The sequence below is a fragment of the Parasteatoda tepidariorum genome, chromosome 11 (assembly GCF_982258835.1).
Source record: "Parasteatoda tepidariorum strain Cologne lab strain chromosome 11, Ptep-v5.0, whole genome shotgun sequence".
NCBI lineage: Eukaryota > Metazoa > Arthropoda > Arachnida > Araneae > Theridiidae > Parasteatoda > Parasteatoda tepidariorum.
In genome coordinates, this window is record NC_141765.1 from 13,168,295 (window position 1) to 13,185,165 (window position 16,871).

General features: G+C 32.0%; 1 protein-coding gene across 4 annotated transcripts in view; it reads left to right on the plus strand.

Annotated features, from left to right (window-relative positions):
* The first annotated feature begins 1,280 nt into the window (after positions 1-1,280).
* Ehbp1 (Eps15 homology domain containing protein-binding protein 1) overlaps positions 1,281-16,871 on the plus strand; it is a 78,233-nt gene continuing 62,642 nt past the window's right edge. For 2 of the 4 annotated variants that reach the window (XR_011638262.2, XM_016063575.5), the window contains exons 1-2: positions 1,353-1,690; positions 8,163-8,273. Coding sequence is in view for 3 of the 4 variants with exons in the window: in XM_016063575.5 (XP_015919061.3) it covers positions 1,641-1,690; positions 8,163-8,273 (161 nt within the window). In the remaining variant the exon portion in view is untranslated. Of the gene's footprint in view, positions 1,691-8,162; positions 8,274-16,871 lie in introns of all 4 variants that reach the window. The other 2 variants (XM_016063577.5, XM_043042935.3) reach the window with 2 other exon arrangements.

Consider the following 16,871-nt stretch of genomic DNA (forward strand, 5'->3'; position numbering starts at 1 on the left):
CTTACAAATTGACGCTCACTTTTTCAAACAAGTTTAACATCAAATATTCATTTCAAAAACCAATAAATAATTAGCAAAGTGTTTACCCCTACATTAGCCATACATATACTCCGAACGTAACATGTTTGGGACTAATTTTTTTAAAAATCTTTCTAAATATATTGCTTGATTTATATTTATACATTGGTATTTTAATAGAAATTGGCGCTCTCTTTTTAATATGAAATAAGTTTCAAATGAATTGCGCATTGAGAAATTATAAAAAAAATCATAAAGTGTCGACGCCTGCATTAAAAGAGCTGAGGTGTAGTACCTACCCTAGTTTTGCGCTGAGAAACTGAGTTGCGCTATTGAGTAATTTATTTCAAGTTAATACAAACTCAAGCGTTAAATCTTAACACCAATAATTAATAAAGATCGCACATGGTTCAGATGCATGTACTCCATTCATGAATGCTGAATAATAATAATTCAAATTAACGCTCTCCTCTTACCGTGAAATAAGCCTCAAATCAAATGCAAATTGCAAATAGATATTTTCGAAAATTCACTTAATAATTATAAATATAAATAAATAAATAAATTAACAGTAAGAATTAATTCATATCAATTAAAAAAATTCGTTTGTTTAAAAATTGATTTCTCAGAAATTCTTCAACTGATTTCGCTTGAAGTTTGCATTGTGCAATAGAAAATTGCATTCTTTAAAATGATCTAAATAATTGAATGCATTTCCACATTTTTTCAACTATAATTAAATAAAGAAATACTAAACAATAATTATTTTTTGCATGGAATTACTTTTGAATAAGCGAGTTTATAATTGGGTGCAAAAGTATTTAAATTCACTTAAAAGTTTCTTGAAATATGGCAAAGTACGCACAAAATTAAATTAACATTAAGGGGTCTAAATTTTAGACCGCTCTCCTGGCCAAACTATGGGGACCATATTTCCCAGGTTGCGGCTACTCCCAATATTTTCAGAATCAGAAATCTGCATCTATCGAAAAAACGAAATGTTTATTCGGTGAAAGAACTTTTTTGTGTTTAATTTTGTAACTTAAAATATCGTTGAACTAATTAATTTGCATATTCGAGGTTAATCATTCAGATTGAGAAAAAGTGACAGATAAGAAACTTAATAAGAAGAATTTTTAAATTTTATTTATTTATTTTTACCTCATTTGTGTAAAAACGATTTTTTTGTTTTTATTGTTCGACTTGGTTAAAAGTGCCGTCTTCGTGTATGTTTTTCTGACGTCACTTTGGAGATTTCTATAATTATCAGCATCTTGTACCATGTAAGTTATAAGCATATTTTGATTTTGCAAAACAAGTTTTAAAAAATACCCAAATCAATAAATGTGAAAGTGACCAATCCTTTTAAGGTAGATACGAAAACTTTTATTATATTAATATATATTAGCACTTTTTTTTATTTTAACTATTAAAAATAATTATCAAACAAAAACAGTAAAGGGATGTGATGTTTGTGCCGTCGTGACTATATGCTGTGGTTTTTACTTATGTCTGTCTTTAACTTAATGAACGGAATCTAGAGTTTGATAGTCAAAAAAAAATTTTAATGATTAATAACTTTTTTTTCGGTGGATATACGGTATGCATGGGTTGATATTTCAATGATATTTTTCTTGGGGTCCAATTTTTGTCCAATATTTATATTTAAAAGGTAAAACCTTAGTAAATTCAGTTATTTTGTCTGTGAAAAATTTAGCTATACAACTCGCTTCCTTTTCATTTTTTCCTGTTTGTGTATATTGTCATGTTTGGTTTATTTACTGTTTTTTTTTACTGCGTTTTAAAATGAGATTAAAATAGACTTTTTACCACATATTTCAATCTCCATCAATACTGTAATTCACTATTATATAATTAAACTATTGTTATTAGGTAAAAAAAAAAGTTTAACATAGTTAGATTTTCTTTTGTTCTGAGAAATAAATTTCTTATTAAAATTCTTAATTATAAAACGAAAAACTAATAAGGGCGGCATATTTTTCTCTGGCAATTTATAGACAAACTAAAATGTAAATTATTGTGAAAAGTTTAATCTCTTACAGTTATTAATTTAATTGAAATTATTTTTAATTCAAGCTTTTTTGATTAAATAAGTAGCTTGGAAATACTTCCATATTCTTATCCACATCGAAATAATCACCAAGTTTTGGTGACTTCTGGGCAGGGGTCCATGAGAAACTTAAAAGAAAGCATCAAAGAAGGGGACCAACTTACTTACATCCACATTGGGGCAAACCTCTGCATGTTTTTTTTTTAAATTGCAAGTTTAAAATCCATTTGGCGATTTTAGTTGGTGCAACAGATCATGATAAGGAAATATCCCTAATACCTTCAAATCATGGGGAAGATTTCTGTATGAGTACATGCATTAAAATGATTTCCAAGTTTCGGTCAAGTAATGATACATAAGAAACAACAAAAAAAATATTCATATCATAGAAGGAGACTAACTAGGAAAGAACTAGGTAGTACTACTTGGTACCTTTATTAACAATTTGGTCTTATAAATACCAGAATTAAAATATCCTTGCATCGCCTATAAAATGATTAATTGGGAGAAGATGTCAGTGCCTGTACCTGCACTAAAATAGTGAGCAAGTTTTGGTGTAACTATATAGGGACTTCCTTGAAACTTTGAAAACCTCACCAAGTAGAGTAAACTTGTTTTTATGAACCTCCATGCACCCACAGTTGGTACAAAAATTGTACAGTGACACATGACGGCTTCAATTGAAACAAACAGATACAAATACAGTAATATCCCTTTTTTTTTATTTCCTTCTGTTAAAATTCACTTCTGATTTATAGTTTAAAACTGCCATTTTTCTAACTCAACTAAATTGAAATTCTATTTTTGTTTTCCCAAAAAATTTATTGATTTGTCACAGAAATCAAATGTTTTCTATGACTTTTTATGTCACGGTTAAACTTTGTAAAAATTATTATCATCAGAAAAACACATATTGTAACAAAATCATTTGATTTTAGAGCTAAAAGAACTTATCGTAATTTTGTTTGCTAGGTCAATTTAAGTTTCTACATCTGTTTATATGTTTAATAGTTTTTGTTCCATCTAAAAATTGTAGACTTATATGGCATGTTATTGTGCTTAAGCAGAATAACTGCTATTAATTAAACTAGATTAAGATTGTTATTATGAACTATTTAAAGAAATTGTTTTAGCATTTTGTATTTGTTTTTAAAAATAATTTTTTCCACTCAAAATTAGAATTAGTAGAAATCTGTTTCTTAATCGGCAACTTCTTTCTGTGGTTTTATCTACTGTGGAAAAACTTGCCTTCCTCGCTTTGTGATTTTATGTGTGAAAAATATTTAAATTACGCCCACCATCGTTTTCTCAGACATAAGGCATCTTGCAGTCCAATACAACACTGAAGTAGCTCCAGAAAGTGAGAGGGCACAAAAGTCATCACTGGAACAAATGTCAAGAAGAGAGGGGCAATCAAATAGATGCTCCCCAGTCATAGACGAAATGTTACAGAGTACACAAAGAGGTGAATTGACCAGGTTAATTTTAAATAGATGGGCCTGCATGTAGTCATGTCCAGTAATTATTCTAAGGCAAGCAACTCCCTCGGCTCTGGGAAGGAGGGAAAGGTGAGAGTGCTGCTGGTCATCAAGAAGGCTAGCCCAGGACTTTCCATATCAGCTAAGTCCCTAAGAGCAGATATTGTTCTGTGCCTGCATTTGCTCTTAAGAAGCTGCCTTGCATTTCTAAGGGGAACTGGATGAGAAGATGGATGCAATGCTGAAGCCTCTCTAGCCATCATGTCAGTCCGTTCATTTCCGTAAATACCTCTCCAGAACAAAGAAGAGAGTCGATGCGTTGTTTGCACTTAAATTCAAGTTCAGAGGGGTATAAATTATATTCAGAAATGGTCTGAATATCAGCCTGAGAATCGACAAAGATAACAATGTTTTGTTCAGATGGTTTACCAATAGCTGTAATAGCCATAAGGATTGCAAACATTTCTCCGTCAAAATTATCTGCCCAAGTGTCAAGAGGTTCTCTAAGGCTGAAATATTTGGAGTAAGCACCGGCTCCAGCTCTACCAGTTGAAAGAGTGGCGGATCCATCGGTAAAAACCTGCAGCTATTGCTGGCAAGGGTATCTCTCATGTATAGTGGCCAGAGCGATAGGATATAACTCGGTCTGGTGGAAGTCCGATTTCCGTACAGGCATTACCAAGTCGAATCTGGCAGTGGCATATCTTGGAAGGCCCGTAAAAACAGGCGGCCTGTAGATGCAAAGTTTGGAGTTGGATTTCTGTCTGTAGCTGTATGGCAGGAATAGGGGTTGAGATCGCAGAACCAGTGATGAGTCTTAGTGCTTTGTTTTGAACCAAATCGAGTTTTGATAATGCACTGTCTGAGGCAGTAACAAAGATTTCTGAACCATAGTCAAATACTGGTTTAATGTAAGAAGTAAAAGTGGAAGCAAGGACACTTTGGGATGAACCCCACTTTATTCCAGCGAGACGTTTCAATAGACCAAGACGATTTGTCAGGCTATCTGCCACTTGATTTATGTATTTAGTCCAGGTCAGTCTAGTATCAAGAGTTATGCCCAAGTAGGTAGCACAATCAGTCCGACCCAGAGTACTATTTTTGTATACCAAGTTAACATTAAACTTTTTAGTACTAAAGGTAAAAAGTTCAAAATTTTTCTTTTCCGGGTTAACCTTGAATTTGTTGTCCAGGTTGCCAGAGCCTCTAAAACCTAATTGAGTGTTTCCTCCAGCATAGAGATATCAGAGCCAGTAGACCAAATAACAAGGTCATCGGCATACAACAATGATTCAGTCTCTGGAACAGCATTTTTAATGAATCTCAAAAGGTCATTTACCATAACATTAAAGAGGACAGGACTTAAAAGTGAGCCCTGTGGAAGGCCCTGTCTGGAGTGCCCATACCCTGATTGAGAGTTGCCATATTTAATGTTCACGAATCTTTGTAAACGAAAATCACTAATCCACTTAAAAAGATTTCCATGCACTTTCTTATGAAGCAACTTCCTAAGAAGCAATTTTCTCCAAACCATGTTAAACGCCGATTTAAAATCAACGAAGACAGCAAGTGTACTTTGCTTCCTCTGGAAGCCGTCCTTAATATGCTGTGAAAGTCTGACGATTTGTTCGGTTGTGTTGTATCCACGTCTGAAACCAGCCTGTCTCTTAGAGATATGGCCACTATAATCCGAAAAGAACTGAAGCCGATCAACGACCATTCTTTCAGTTAACTTACTTAGGATACAGGTCCAGGAAATTGGTCGAAAATTTTGGGTGTCTGTCGGGTCTTTTCCATAGTTCAAAATAGGTATAACATCAGCCTTTCTCCAGAGGCTCGGGAAAGTGCAGCCCCAAGTTTTGTTTACAAAATTGTGGACTGTTTGCTTAGCTTTAACGCCAAGTAGTTCCAAAATAAATTCAGGGAGGATGCCATCAGGACAAGCGCTCTTTCCTCTCTTCAAGCAATGGAGTCCTCTCTGAAATTCCTTAACAATGAAAGGTGAAGAGAAAAGGCAGTTCCATTCTGGGTTATCACTAGAGAGAGTTATTTCACCCCTCTTAATCCTAGTCATCAGGTAAAAATTACTTATCTTGCAATAAAGTTTCAAAAAAGCTTTGGCAATATCTTGGTTTGAGGTTAAAGTTCTAGTGCCAACCTTCAAAGGTTGTTTGCAAAGTTGTGTGCGCTTTCCATTTAAAGCAGATAGAAATCTAAAAGCTTTTGGTCCATCTTTTTGATAGTTCATATTTTCCAGAAACTTGCTAAAAGAAGAGTGTTTTGCATTTAAAATCTCTTTCTTTAGTATGGCCTGGCTTTTTCTTAAGGAGATACAATCCTCTGGGTGGCCAGTGGATTCTGCCCTAGCTCTTGCATGGTCTTTTTCTTCCTTGTGCGCCTGAAGTTTATCATTCCAGAAAGGTTTTGCATTTTTAATGTGACCCCTAGGGACACAAGCATTGGTACATTGCAAGATTGTGATCATGATCCGATCAAGGACCGTATCATTATTTTCATGTAAAGAACAATTTCCCGAAAGTGAATCTGTTAATTCTGCATACTTCCAGTTAGCCTTGCTCAAGTTCCATCGAGTAATTCTGGGTTCTTCAGTCAGTCTTGGCTCTGAGATAATCACAGAAAGGATCTTATGACCAGCACCACCTGGAGCTTTGATAAGGTCGTGTTTTATCAAAGGTGTTAATCTTGGGTGAGACAGCTATAAGTCAGGATGAGAAGAACTGCCCCCATATGAAAGAAAAGTAAGTGAGGCCTTTGAGTTTTCAATAAAATCAATCTGATTTGTATCAATAAAATTTTCTACCAAATTGCCAATAGGGCAGTTTTGGTCATAACCCCATCTGGTGGAGTGGGCATTAAAATCTCCTAAAGTAATGGAGTGTTTATTCCAATCCACAATGAGAGAATTTAGATCAGGTTTATTTCGAGGTGGATTATAAATGAATGAAATATGAGCACCAATGTTGTTTTTCCACACTCTCGATTCAATTGCTTCCAAGACGTCAGAGGATGTCATGGTATGTTTAATCAGTGGTTCTGCAATGAGAATGTCTTTAACAAATATAACGATTCCAGATGCTATTTGGCGAGAGTGTCTAAGAGAATATGATTTATAGTTCTTCATTGGGAAAAATTCAAGCTTGTCAGCAGATGAGCCACTTTCAGCAATACCAATTGCATCAGGTTTTTCATGAGAAATAATGTATTTAAGTTTAGTAAACTTGTCAATAGCAAGGCCACTGGCATTCCAGAAAGGAACCTTAATACCGGGGTTGTCCGTGCCCTTGAAAGAACAGTTTCTTAAAACATTTTTAAAAACCTTCACATAGTCTTCAAAATCAGTACAAGACAGCAAGAGATTGGCAAAGACTGTAGCAGATTTAGCGTTACCCAGGGTGCACCACACGGAGGCCTGCCACACTACACCCCAAACCAAGTGATTCAAATGTGTGAAAAATATATGCAATACTGTATAAAGGAAAAGGTCTAGCTTGGTACTTCTTACTGGTTGCTTCTTTTGTTATTGCCTAGGCTAGACGACAATTTTTCACTTGCGATGTAAATTTATATATGTTTGGCAACCCTACTTCAAAAAAAAATTAATAACGTATTGAAATTAGTTAAAAATATACCTTATTTTCACAAAAGTTAAGGTAAAATTACATAAAATAATAGCTCCCTAAACTGTATTAATTCTGTTATTAATGAATCAAAATTTCTCTGTGGATTTTGGTAGCTCGTATGAACGATTTTATACATTTATATACTAGAGAGGTCAGATTTGTCCATTTTTTTATTTCCTAAAAACATCTCCTTTGTTCTAAATTAGTAGCGATGATAATTCCTAATTTTTTTCTGAAACTGTCCTATTTTATTATTAATTATACTAACTTTTCTAGGTTTCCTGATTTCCTTTACTTGTGCAAAATCAATTTTCCTTTCGGTATGATTCTCTCTTCTGTAAAATCCATACTGCTTGTTTTAATATGCTAAAAATCACATCACTTGCCAATTAAAATAAATATCAATATAGATATTTAATAGTTAATAATTATAAGTTAAAACTTTTTTTCATTTTTGTAATTTTAGAGAAATTGAAAGATATTTCTTCTGTAAAATTAATTTTAAAAAATCACCTCAATTTATTTCATTATATTGTTATCTAGAAAGTTGTTTAGATTTCAAAATTCTAATTCTCCCAATTCAATGCGCACACTATCGTTCTCAGCCATTTTGTTTTACAGGAAATATTCATGTTATAAAAATGAATAGCCAAGTTAGGAGTCAGAGTCTGTAATTTAATTAACAAATTAAAGAAAATTTCAGAAAGTGATGTTTTTCGTGAAATCAGGAATTTAACTCATATCTACAGATTATCCTCAGGTAACATTCATTGATAAATATGGGCATTTATAGTGACAAATATGGAATTTGGTAAATGGGGGTCTGTTGCGTTGCTCTAAAAATTTGTTTAAAATTCAAGTTGTAAATGAATTTAATGTTTTATGTAGTGTGAAAAAATATTTGTTTGTAAAAATTAAAAAAGAATATAAGATATAAAGAATTATATTTTTCAGTTCCAAAATGAGTTCTGTATGGCAAAGATTGAAACGTGTGAATAAAAAGGCTTCAAAATTTAACTTTATTGCATCATTTCAAGAGGTTATAGTTGAAACTGCTTCAAATTGGTAAGGCTTTTGTTCTTTCATTTTTAAAGTATTTTAAGTGTAGAAGACTTTTTTACAATATACAATAATGAATTCCAAACTTTCTATTAAGTGAACCTAGGCAACCACCTCAGGTCACCAAATAAAAATGTGTAAAATTCAAATTTATGATTTTTTTGAAAATCAGTATAAAAATTTTTTTTTAATGTTTTTCCCTTTATAAAAAAGGACATGATAAAACTGACAATATAGTAGAACTCTAATTATCCGAATCAATTGGGACCGGACCCCATTCGGATAATCAAAAATTCGGATAATTGAATTTTTTTTTTTTAAAAATGCTTCTTTTAAATAATTATTGTATGTAGAGTGGAGATGAGGGAAAAGAACTGTTTTTAAGGAAAGAGATCTTTTTATGAATAATGTGTACATACCTTGCAGTAAATGAAAGTTATTATATGCTAAACATCTCAGTTAAAGTAAGCTGTTTAACTGTCTTCATCCGTTTTCGGGCAGCTAAGTCGCACATCCGTTTGACAGTGAGAAGTTGCATATGGTCAAACTCGGGTTGGTGCTCCATCCACTTCAATGCAGTTTCAAGGCCAGAAAATGCTTCACTAGCTGACGGCCCTGTGTCTTCCTCAATTTCAGCCTTAGGGTCATCTTCATCGACACTTTCCTCCATCACACTTTCAATAAGTTCATCATCATTTAAAATTTGAAATCCACAGTCTGATGAATCAAACGTCATCCACTCTCCTATATCTTCAGCGCTGACATCTGAACATCCAGGAATTTTCAAAATTATGTTTCTGAATTCCTCAAGAGATACGGCATCCTCATCTTTTGTCTCTTCCCTTTTTTTCTTCTTTAACTTGTTTTTCCCTTTTCTCTTTTTCCTTCTCTTCTTTAGTTGATACGCCTTTTGACTTGTTCCATGCACGTCTTAATGAGACATCTTTAACCAAATTCCCAGCTTCCTCAACCATGTGCACGCAATCTTTCAAATTTATCTTTTTGTGGTTATCTAACACACCTTCTTCCTCCTTTCCCTCTACTAAAAGCTTCCTTAAAAGTTGACTTCTGTGAAGACGCTTCATTGTTTCAATAACAGATTGGTCCATTGGTTGTAACAAGCTTGTTACGTTTGGTGGCAAAAAGATTGTTTTAAATTGGCCATTTCCTCTTTCCAATAATTCTTCTGTGGGATGAGTTGGTGCATTATCAACAACCAAAAGCACGGGACTTCCTTCTTTTCCAGGAGATTTTTGGCGTTTTTTCACTTCAGGAATGAAAATTTCATCGTACCACTCTGTAAACAGTGCTGCAGTCATCCAAGCTTTGCATTGGTTTTTGTAAAATAGGGGAAGTTTTTTGACATTTTAAAATGCTCTTGGGCGTTTTGACTTCCCTATTAACAGAAGGGGTATTTTATGGCTCCCAGTAGAGTTCGTGCAGTTAAGCACAGTAATGTGGTCTTTACTAGCTTTATGCCCTGGAGCACTGCACTCTTTTAGAAGCTAAAGTGGTTTTGGGTAAAGCTTTCCATATTAGACCAGTCTCATCGGCGTTGTGTAAGAAGTCGGAATCGTAAGAGGCTGCTATAACTTTAAATTTTCCAATAAACTCTTCAGAAGCTTTGGAGTCTGCAGATAACTTTTCACCACTTAAATCTAGTTCACGAATACCGTGCCTAGACTTAAAATTCCTTAGCCAGCCGTTACTTGCTTTGAAAGATAAATAACCCAGCTTTTCAGCTAAGATCTTAGCTTTTCCACAAAGAATGGGACCTGAAATTGGGTTCCCTAAAGAACGTTGCTGTAAAAACCACATAAAAATGGCACTTTCCAAATCTTTGTTTGTGGCGGCCTTCATTGATTTTCTCGAAGAACATCCATCCTCATTTTCAAGAACTGACACAAAATTTATTAGAGTAGATTTGCTCTTTTTAATGTCAGAAATTGTAGCTTGTCCAACACCATATATCTCAGCCAACTGTTTGCCCGTAACTCCTTTATCTGACTGTTCTATGATTTTTAGCTTATCCGCTAAGGATAACACAACAGGTTTTCGTTTAGAAGCCATATTAAATGGCGGAGTGAACTTTAAAAAAAAAATTAAAAAACATATAACATGCGAGTATACCAACACAGTCGCAATAACAGAACAGACTGACTCAAACCAAACAGTGGTGAATAGGCAGTACCGTCCACCTGGTGAAGGACCACATCCAATAAAAAGCCGACTACCCACGTGTTTTGCGTTCGAAATCGATTTTTCCTTCAACCCCTCAGGAATTTCGACTTTCTCAACAATCTTCCTCTCACACCTGCAAAAAGTCTAATTTTAATTGCTTCCTTGACTTCTCCCCAATCCACTAGGTGAACTGACAAGTGCCAATTGGCACAAGCAAGCTGACCAAGGGGGTCTAGCGTTCACATTTCTTTGTCAACAAACAACATTCCTAAGATAACATTCCACAACTAACATCCTTATTCATAAGGTCTCCCATGTGCTCTTTTGTCACTGGATTCCCCCTCCTTTATTATTCCTTTTATTTATCTTTGTCCTATCCTGTAAACTTTCTCCGCATAAATCTTTCCTTGGCTTTACTAAAATTTTATTTTATTCATATAAAAAAAGAAAGAGAAACTTATCTTTTTACTATATTTCCGTAGGAATTCTGAAAGCTATTCGGATAGTTGGAGTTCTACTGTACATTGGTCCTCCTTACTTATGGTTCCTTTCATACTATAAAAAGAGGAAAGTTTTATGCTTTCAAAGTAAAGCGATTTTTCTAAGATAACCATTCACACCAGCTTTCAGATGACCACATTCTTACCTTCATGTGTCATTCACATTGCTAATCATTACAAACTAGCAGTACAATGTGAGTTTCACAATATCCTGCACAAAACAGTAAATCAAAATAAATACTCCAAACACAGTGTATAAACTTTTTCTATAGCATTATTGTGTCTTTTATGTTTTCAACCCAGCTATAAATCATCAAATAAATTATCTAAATTTTTGACATTTCTGTAACTACTATTTGAAACTTATCATGTGTATAGTGTGCAAAATAAAAAATGAATCACCATGAATAACTTTTGATCAACTGATCAGATTTTAACTTACTCAGACTCATTGGTTTATGGAGGAAGGGACCTCAGATATGTTAATTATTTAGTGCAGACAATATTTTAAGTTACAATATCAGGCCAAAAAATCTACCTCTGAATTAATATATCTTTTTTTTAATGGATTTAATTTCTGGCCCTCAAAATATAGGGGGTAGCTTAATAGTGCTGTGTCATTGACAAGTGAAAAATTTACTAGTGCATAAATTGTGCTTAAATTTTTAAGGACTTTTTTTTCTGAGAATTAGCTCACTAATTTGTCTTATTATTCTAAAGGGTGAACAATCTAAAAACTTACTATTCATGTATTTCATCTCATTCCCGAGTAGATTTCCAAAGTGCTACCCTTTTGTTGTTAGATAAGGATTTTCTCTTACCTGGTAGACATTGACATACATGGAGATGTAAAACTTGTATACCAAAATAAAGGGCACATCAAGATCAATAGCATAATAAAAGTTATCTTTTTTTAAGGATCAGCTGTGATCCTTATAAACACTGCACTTGTCTTCCTAGGTTAAAATACCAGCCTATGAGAATGATAGGCAACTTTGTACTATAAGGGGGGATTACTTTGGCACACTTTTTGAGTTTTTTTTTATTCAGATATCTCAGTCAAATTGCAATGTAGAGCTCTTAATATTTTGCAGAATGTGTCGACACAACTCTTTTTTAATGTTGTAAGTAAACTTTATTCTAAATGGTAAAGAAAATAGGTTAAAAAAAAAATTTTTTTTTTGAGAAATGGTTTTTAAAAAAATGTTTTTGGTCACAAAGTCACCACCTTGGGTGAGGTTATTTTAGCACACTGAATTTATTGTCTTAAAATTAAATAAAACATTATTCTAGCATGTGAAAAACCTTGTTATGGGTCATTCTCACTGAAATAGAAATAGACTGAAATATAAATAGACTAAAAAAAATTCTTAAATTAAAGTAATTAAAAAAGTGATAAAAATTACATAAATGCCTTTATTTATTTTTGTTATATGTCCTTATAATAATGGTCAAGTTTTCTATTTTATTTTTTACAAGATTTAAAATATTTTAAATTCTGCCTTGTCAACGGAGGAGACATTTTATGTTATAAAATATAAAATGTCAATGAAGACTAATTCATTAATTATTGGGTACAACTGATATGAGTTTAACATTAATAAGTAAATAATAAAATATTTCATTATTAGAGATAGAGCTACTTCCGATTAATCATGCTGCTATGAAAGGAAACATTCATTTTTAACCTAGATGTACAATTTTTTAAGTAACTCTTACTGAATATTAATAAATTAAAATGTAAAGACTATTGAAATAAAAATTCAGACTCCACGTGAAAGTTGAGTGTTGAGGGTACTCTTTTATGAACATTTTATGCAAATTAAACATACTGTCTTCCAAATAACGTTTTTGTTTTTTATCTTTTCTTCTTGTTATTGTTTCTTTTTTCCCTGGGCACAAACGGCTTGCTCTATCAATTTCTAAAAATTTAAGTACATTTAATCACGATTTTTCTGTTAAATCTTTTTCTGATACAGATTTTAAAGTTTCTTGCTCTTTTTTTTTTTTTTTTTTACTTCAAACAATATAGGGTTTTCTTTTAATTTCTGTCTAGCTTGTCTCATACTAAGTTTTTTCTGTTCCCTTTTTTTTTGCATTTGAACATTTGATTGCTTTCGTTATTTACATTTTGGTTTTGCCATTTTTTTCCTAAAATTTGAAGAGAAAAAAAAATGTGAAACATCACAGAAATTATTTAGAAAAATTGCCAATATTTACTTCTCCGATAAGAAAAAGTTAAACTTAATTGATTTCTTTAAAAATACAAACAAATTAACACATTTGTTGCATTTTAAAAAATATCAATTAAAAGAAAATAGTTTCTTAATTATTAAAATTGTATTATGGTTATCTAGCACATTGTCTTTTCCATTGACAAGTCCACGAAGGAGACAAAAACTAGTTCTTGAATTTTACTGATTTTAAATTTTAAAGTTACAAAAATGGGACAGCTCTTTTTATTAAATATACTATTTTTGCAATCTAAAATTCATCTATCAAAAATAAAATAATTTTCTCTTACCTTCTTTATGATGTCCACGGAGTATAGGGTGAGAACTTTGCCAAACCCCAGTTGAACACAACAATCCAAAACTGACACCAAAGAGAACAAAAACAACTGTTAGTTAACATTAGAAAGTGGAATGGTTACCTTTCCCAGCAGCTGTCTTATAGGGATTTCGCATATGCTGCCCTTTATTGCATATTTACCGAACTATATTAATTGTCCATGGAGGGAGATTTCATTTTTATGGACAAAGTTTACTAGTCATTTATTTTATAAAAATAATTTTTTTTAAAAAAAATATTAAATAAAAAGTTACTATAAACATTTAACTAGGTAAAATTACAAAAATCATTAAAATAACATTTAAATTGTTTAACAGCCATTAAAAATTATTTTGTGTCACAGATGTAGGGACGTCCACGGAGGGGATTTTGAAGTTATGTTTATTAAAAAATAAGAATGAAATATTAAATACATTTAGCAGAAATGCATATGATTTGTTAGTTAGAACTTTACAAAAAAAGATGAAGAAAAATATTACGAAATCTGCTGTATTTCCTAATATTTATTCCTAAGGGACTTAAAAAATCACCTTTTTGTGAGAATGACCCTTATCGTACATCAAATTTTTTTTTTTTTAGATATCTTCAAAAATTTTCATTATCTAATTTTTATATCAAAAAAATAATTTTTTGGGAGAAAATAGAAATTTGAAATATAAAAATATTTAATCATTTTTGATGTTTATCTACAATTGTAGTTATGAGTTGTTATATTATTATTATTATTATTTTGTCTATTATTATTAATTCTATTGGTATTATTAATTCTATTATTTATTTTATTATATTGCTACAACTAGATGGGGTTAGCAGTCCCCACGCCTGAATGCTCTTTTAGTCAAAACAAACAGCCCTGTTGCTCCCTGAAGCAAGTTAGCGCCCTCGTGTAATCGACTTCATACCCTTTTTGTCCTTTCTTTCATGACCCCCTCTTCGTCATTTTTGTCACAAACTCTACCATAAGCTCAGTTGTCCAGCAGCAATTCATGAGTGGGGGGAGGTGCCTTTCTCTAATTCTTGGTATACTCTTCTCCCTAAAAGAGCATAAAGTTTTTTTTCTCAGGCACCTATTCTATTGTAAGAGTGGGAGAGTGGTCACCAGATGCGAAAGGTGTCAAAGGCTCCATCCTCTGTGGGAGACAGAGGAAATAGAAATGAACTGTGTAAAAATTCATTCAGCTATAACCTTATGAAATTAAGTTATAGCTGAGTAATTTAATAATTCCATTAATTATCAGAGTGATTTTTTTTGAAATTTAGGGAATCCTTTTCAAGTGCAAAAATTGATTTAAAGTCCAAAATTCAAACAGATATCTTAATTTGTTCAAAAGTTACGAATTTATTAGGGAAATCTTTCCTATTATGTGACTTGCTTTCTGTGTTAGACAGGAAAAAGGACTAGTAATTTGCTTTTAAACGAGTAAGATTTACAATCGTCGAGAGGGAGTGGAAGTTGGAGTTGAGATCTAATGGAATTCCTGCCCCCTTCCTGTCTCTGAAATATTTAAAGATGGAAGAGGCCAATTGGAAAAATATTGATTCTTGAGACAAAAAGGCGAGCAAAATCGTAGCATATTGACAATATTTGGGGACGACGTCAACCAATCGTAGAGGTATTAAAGTGTGTTTTTTTTTTAAAATTTTGGTGACCCAGTAGAAGTGTCTTTTGGAAAACTCACAGCTTTAGCAAGCAATCAAAATTATTACGACTATGCTTAAACTACCATAAATTCAGGAACATCACTTATAATTTAATAATGCCTTCCAAGAGTAGGAGAAAGAGAGAAATTGCCACTCAGCTGCAAAAAGCTCAAAACTTGCATCTCTTTTTGGAAAAAGGTACGTCTATTTTTATTCTGCTTTTGAGTAAGAAATCCTTTAGTTTATTTTTACAGTATTTTATTTTATTTTGTATGTGTATTAGTAGCGTCATTTTAAATTTTTATCCATAATATAATTAGAAATAATAGAAAAATTAATGAATGCTATCTAAAAACACCTGTTTTCGTTATTTACTTGATACCAGAATAAAATCTAAGTTTTGTAATAATATTAATTTTAAAGTTTATTTCAACCCCTTGGCTATGATTCTATTGTTTTATGTCTTTTTAAAAAATACTGGCAATTAGAAAGGGGATGCCCAATCAACATCTATGTATGCTTAATTACTAAATTGCCAGTATTATTTTCACTAGAATATCAAATTTCTTATGAGATAAGTATTTATTTCATGCCAATTACTTAAATAAAATAGGATGTTTAAAAATATTTAATAAGGAGGTTTTGGGTCATTAAAATGCAACTATTTTTTAGCATTGATGAGCATTTGTTGGAATTGTTACAAAATAATTTGCGCATTCACTTATATAAAAATGAATTTAAAATGTGGATTTAAATTAAAAATCTTTTTAATTTTTCTCTTTTAATTCAGTTTTTTTTCTTTCTTTTTTCTCCTTCCTCAGGTTACATTACTATGTTCCTCTTTACTGAGAAAATGAATGTACAGTGCACAAAAAAAAAACTGATTACTCTGAATAACTTTTGTCCTTATGATCTGATAACTTACACGTTCTAAGATTCAATCTTAATGGTTTAAGGGGGTGATCTGAATTATGGTAATTATTAATTACGGCATACAATACTTTAAGTTGCGAAATCAGACACAAAAAATGCACTTTCTCTAAATAAAAATACCTTTTTTTACGGCTCTAGATCACCGATATATAGGGGATCACAGCAATCTGAAATAGGGTCCGAATGTTTTTCTCAGGAGAGTGGTCCAAAGTTTGAATCCCTTAATGTCAACTTTACTCTTTGTGTATTTCGCTATATCGCGAGAATTTTTTAAGCAAATTGAAAATTTCTTGCACACTATTATAAAATTTGTTTATCCAGAAATAATTAAATGCAAAAATAACTTTTAGTATATATTTAATATTTTTTATTATTTGATTTAATAATAGTTGAAATTTTTTTTAATTGAAAGGTGTACAATTTTTTACATCATTTATTAGAAGAATTTAATTTTACTTATCCAAATACAAAATTTCAGCAAAATCAGTCGAATAGTGCCTGAGAAATTAAATTTTAAAAATAAGACTTTTTTGACTACAATTATTGAATAAAATAATCAGAAATACTAATTCTATACTTAAAGTTATTTTTCGTATGGATTATCTTTGGATAAATGAGTTTTATAATTGCATGTAAAAACTGTTGAATTCACTCGATGAACTGAAAATTCTCGATGTATGAAAAGCACACAGAAAATAAAATTAACACTAATGGGTTAAACTTAGATTCGTTCTTCTGACCAAACTATTGTGACTGTACTTCCTAGATTAGACTTGAA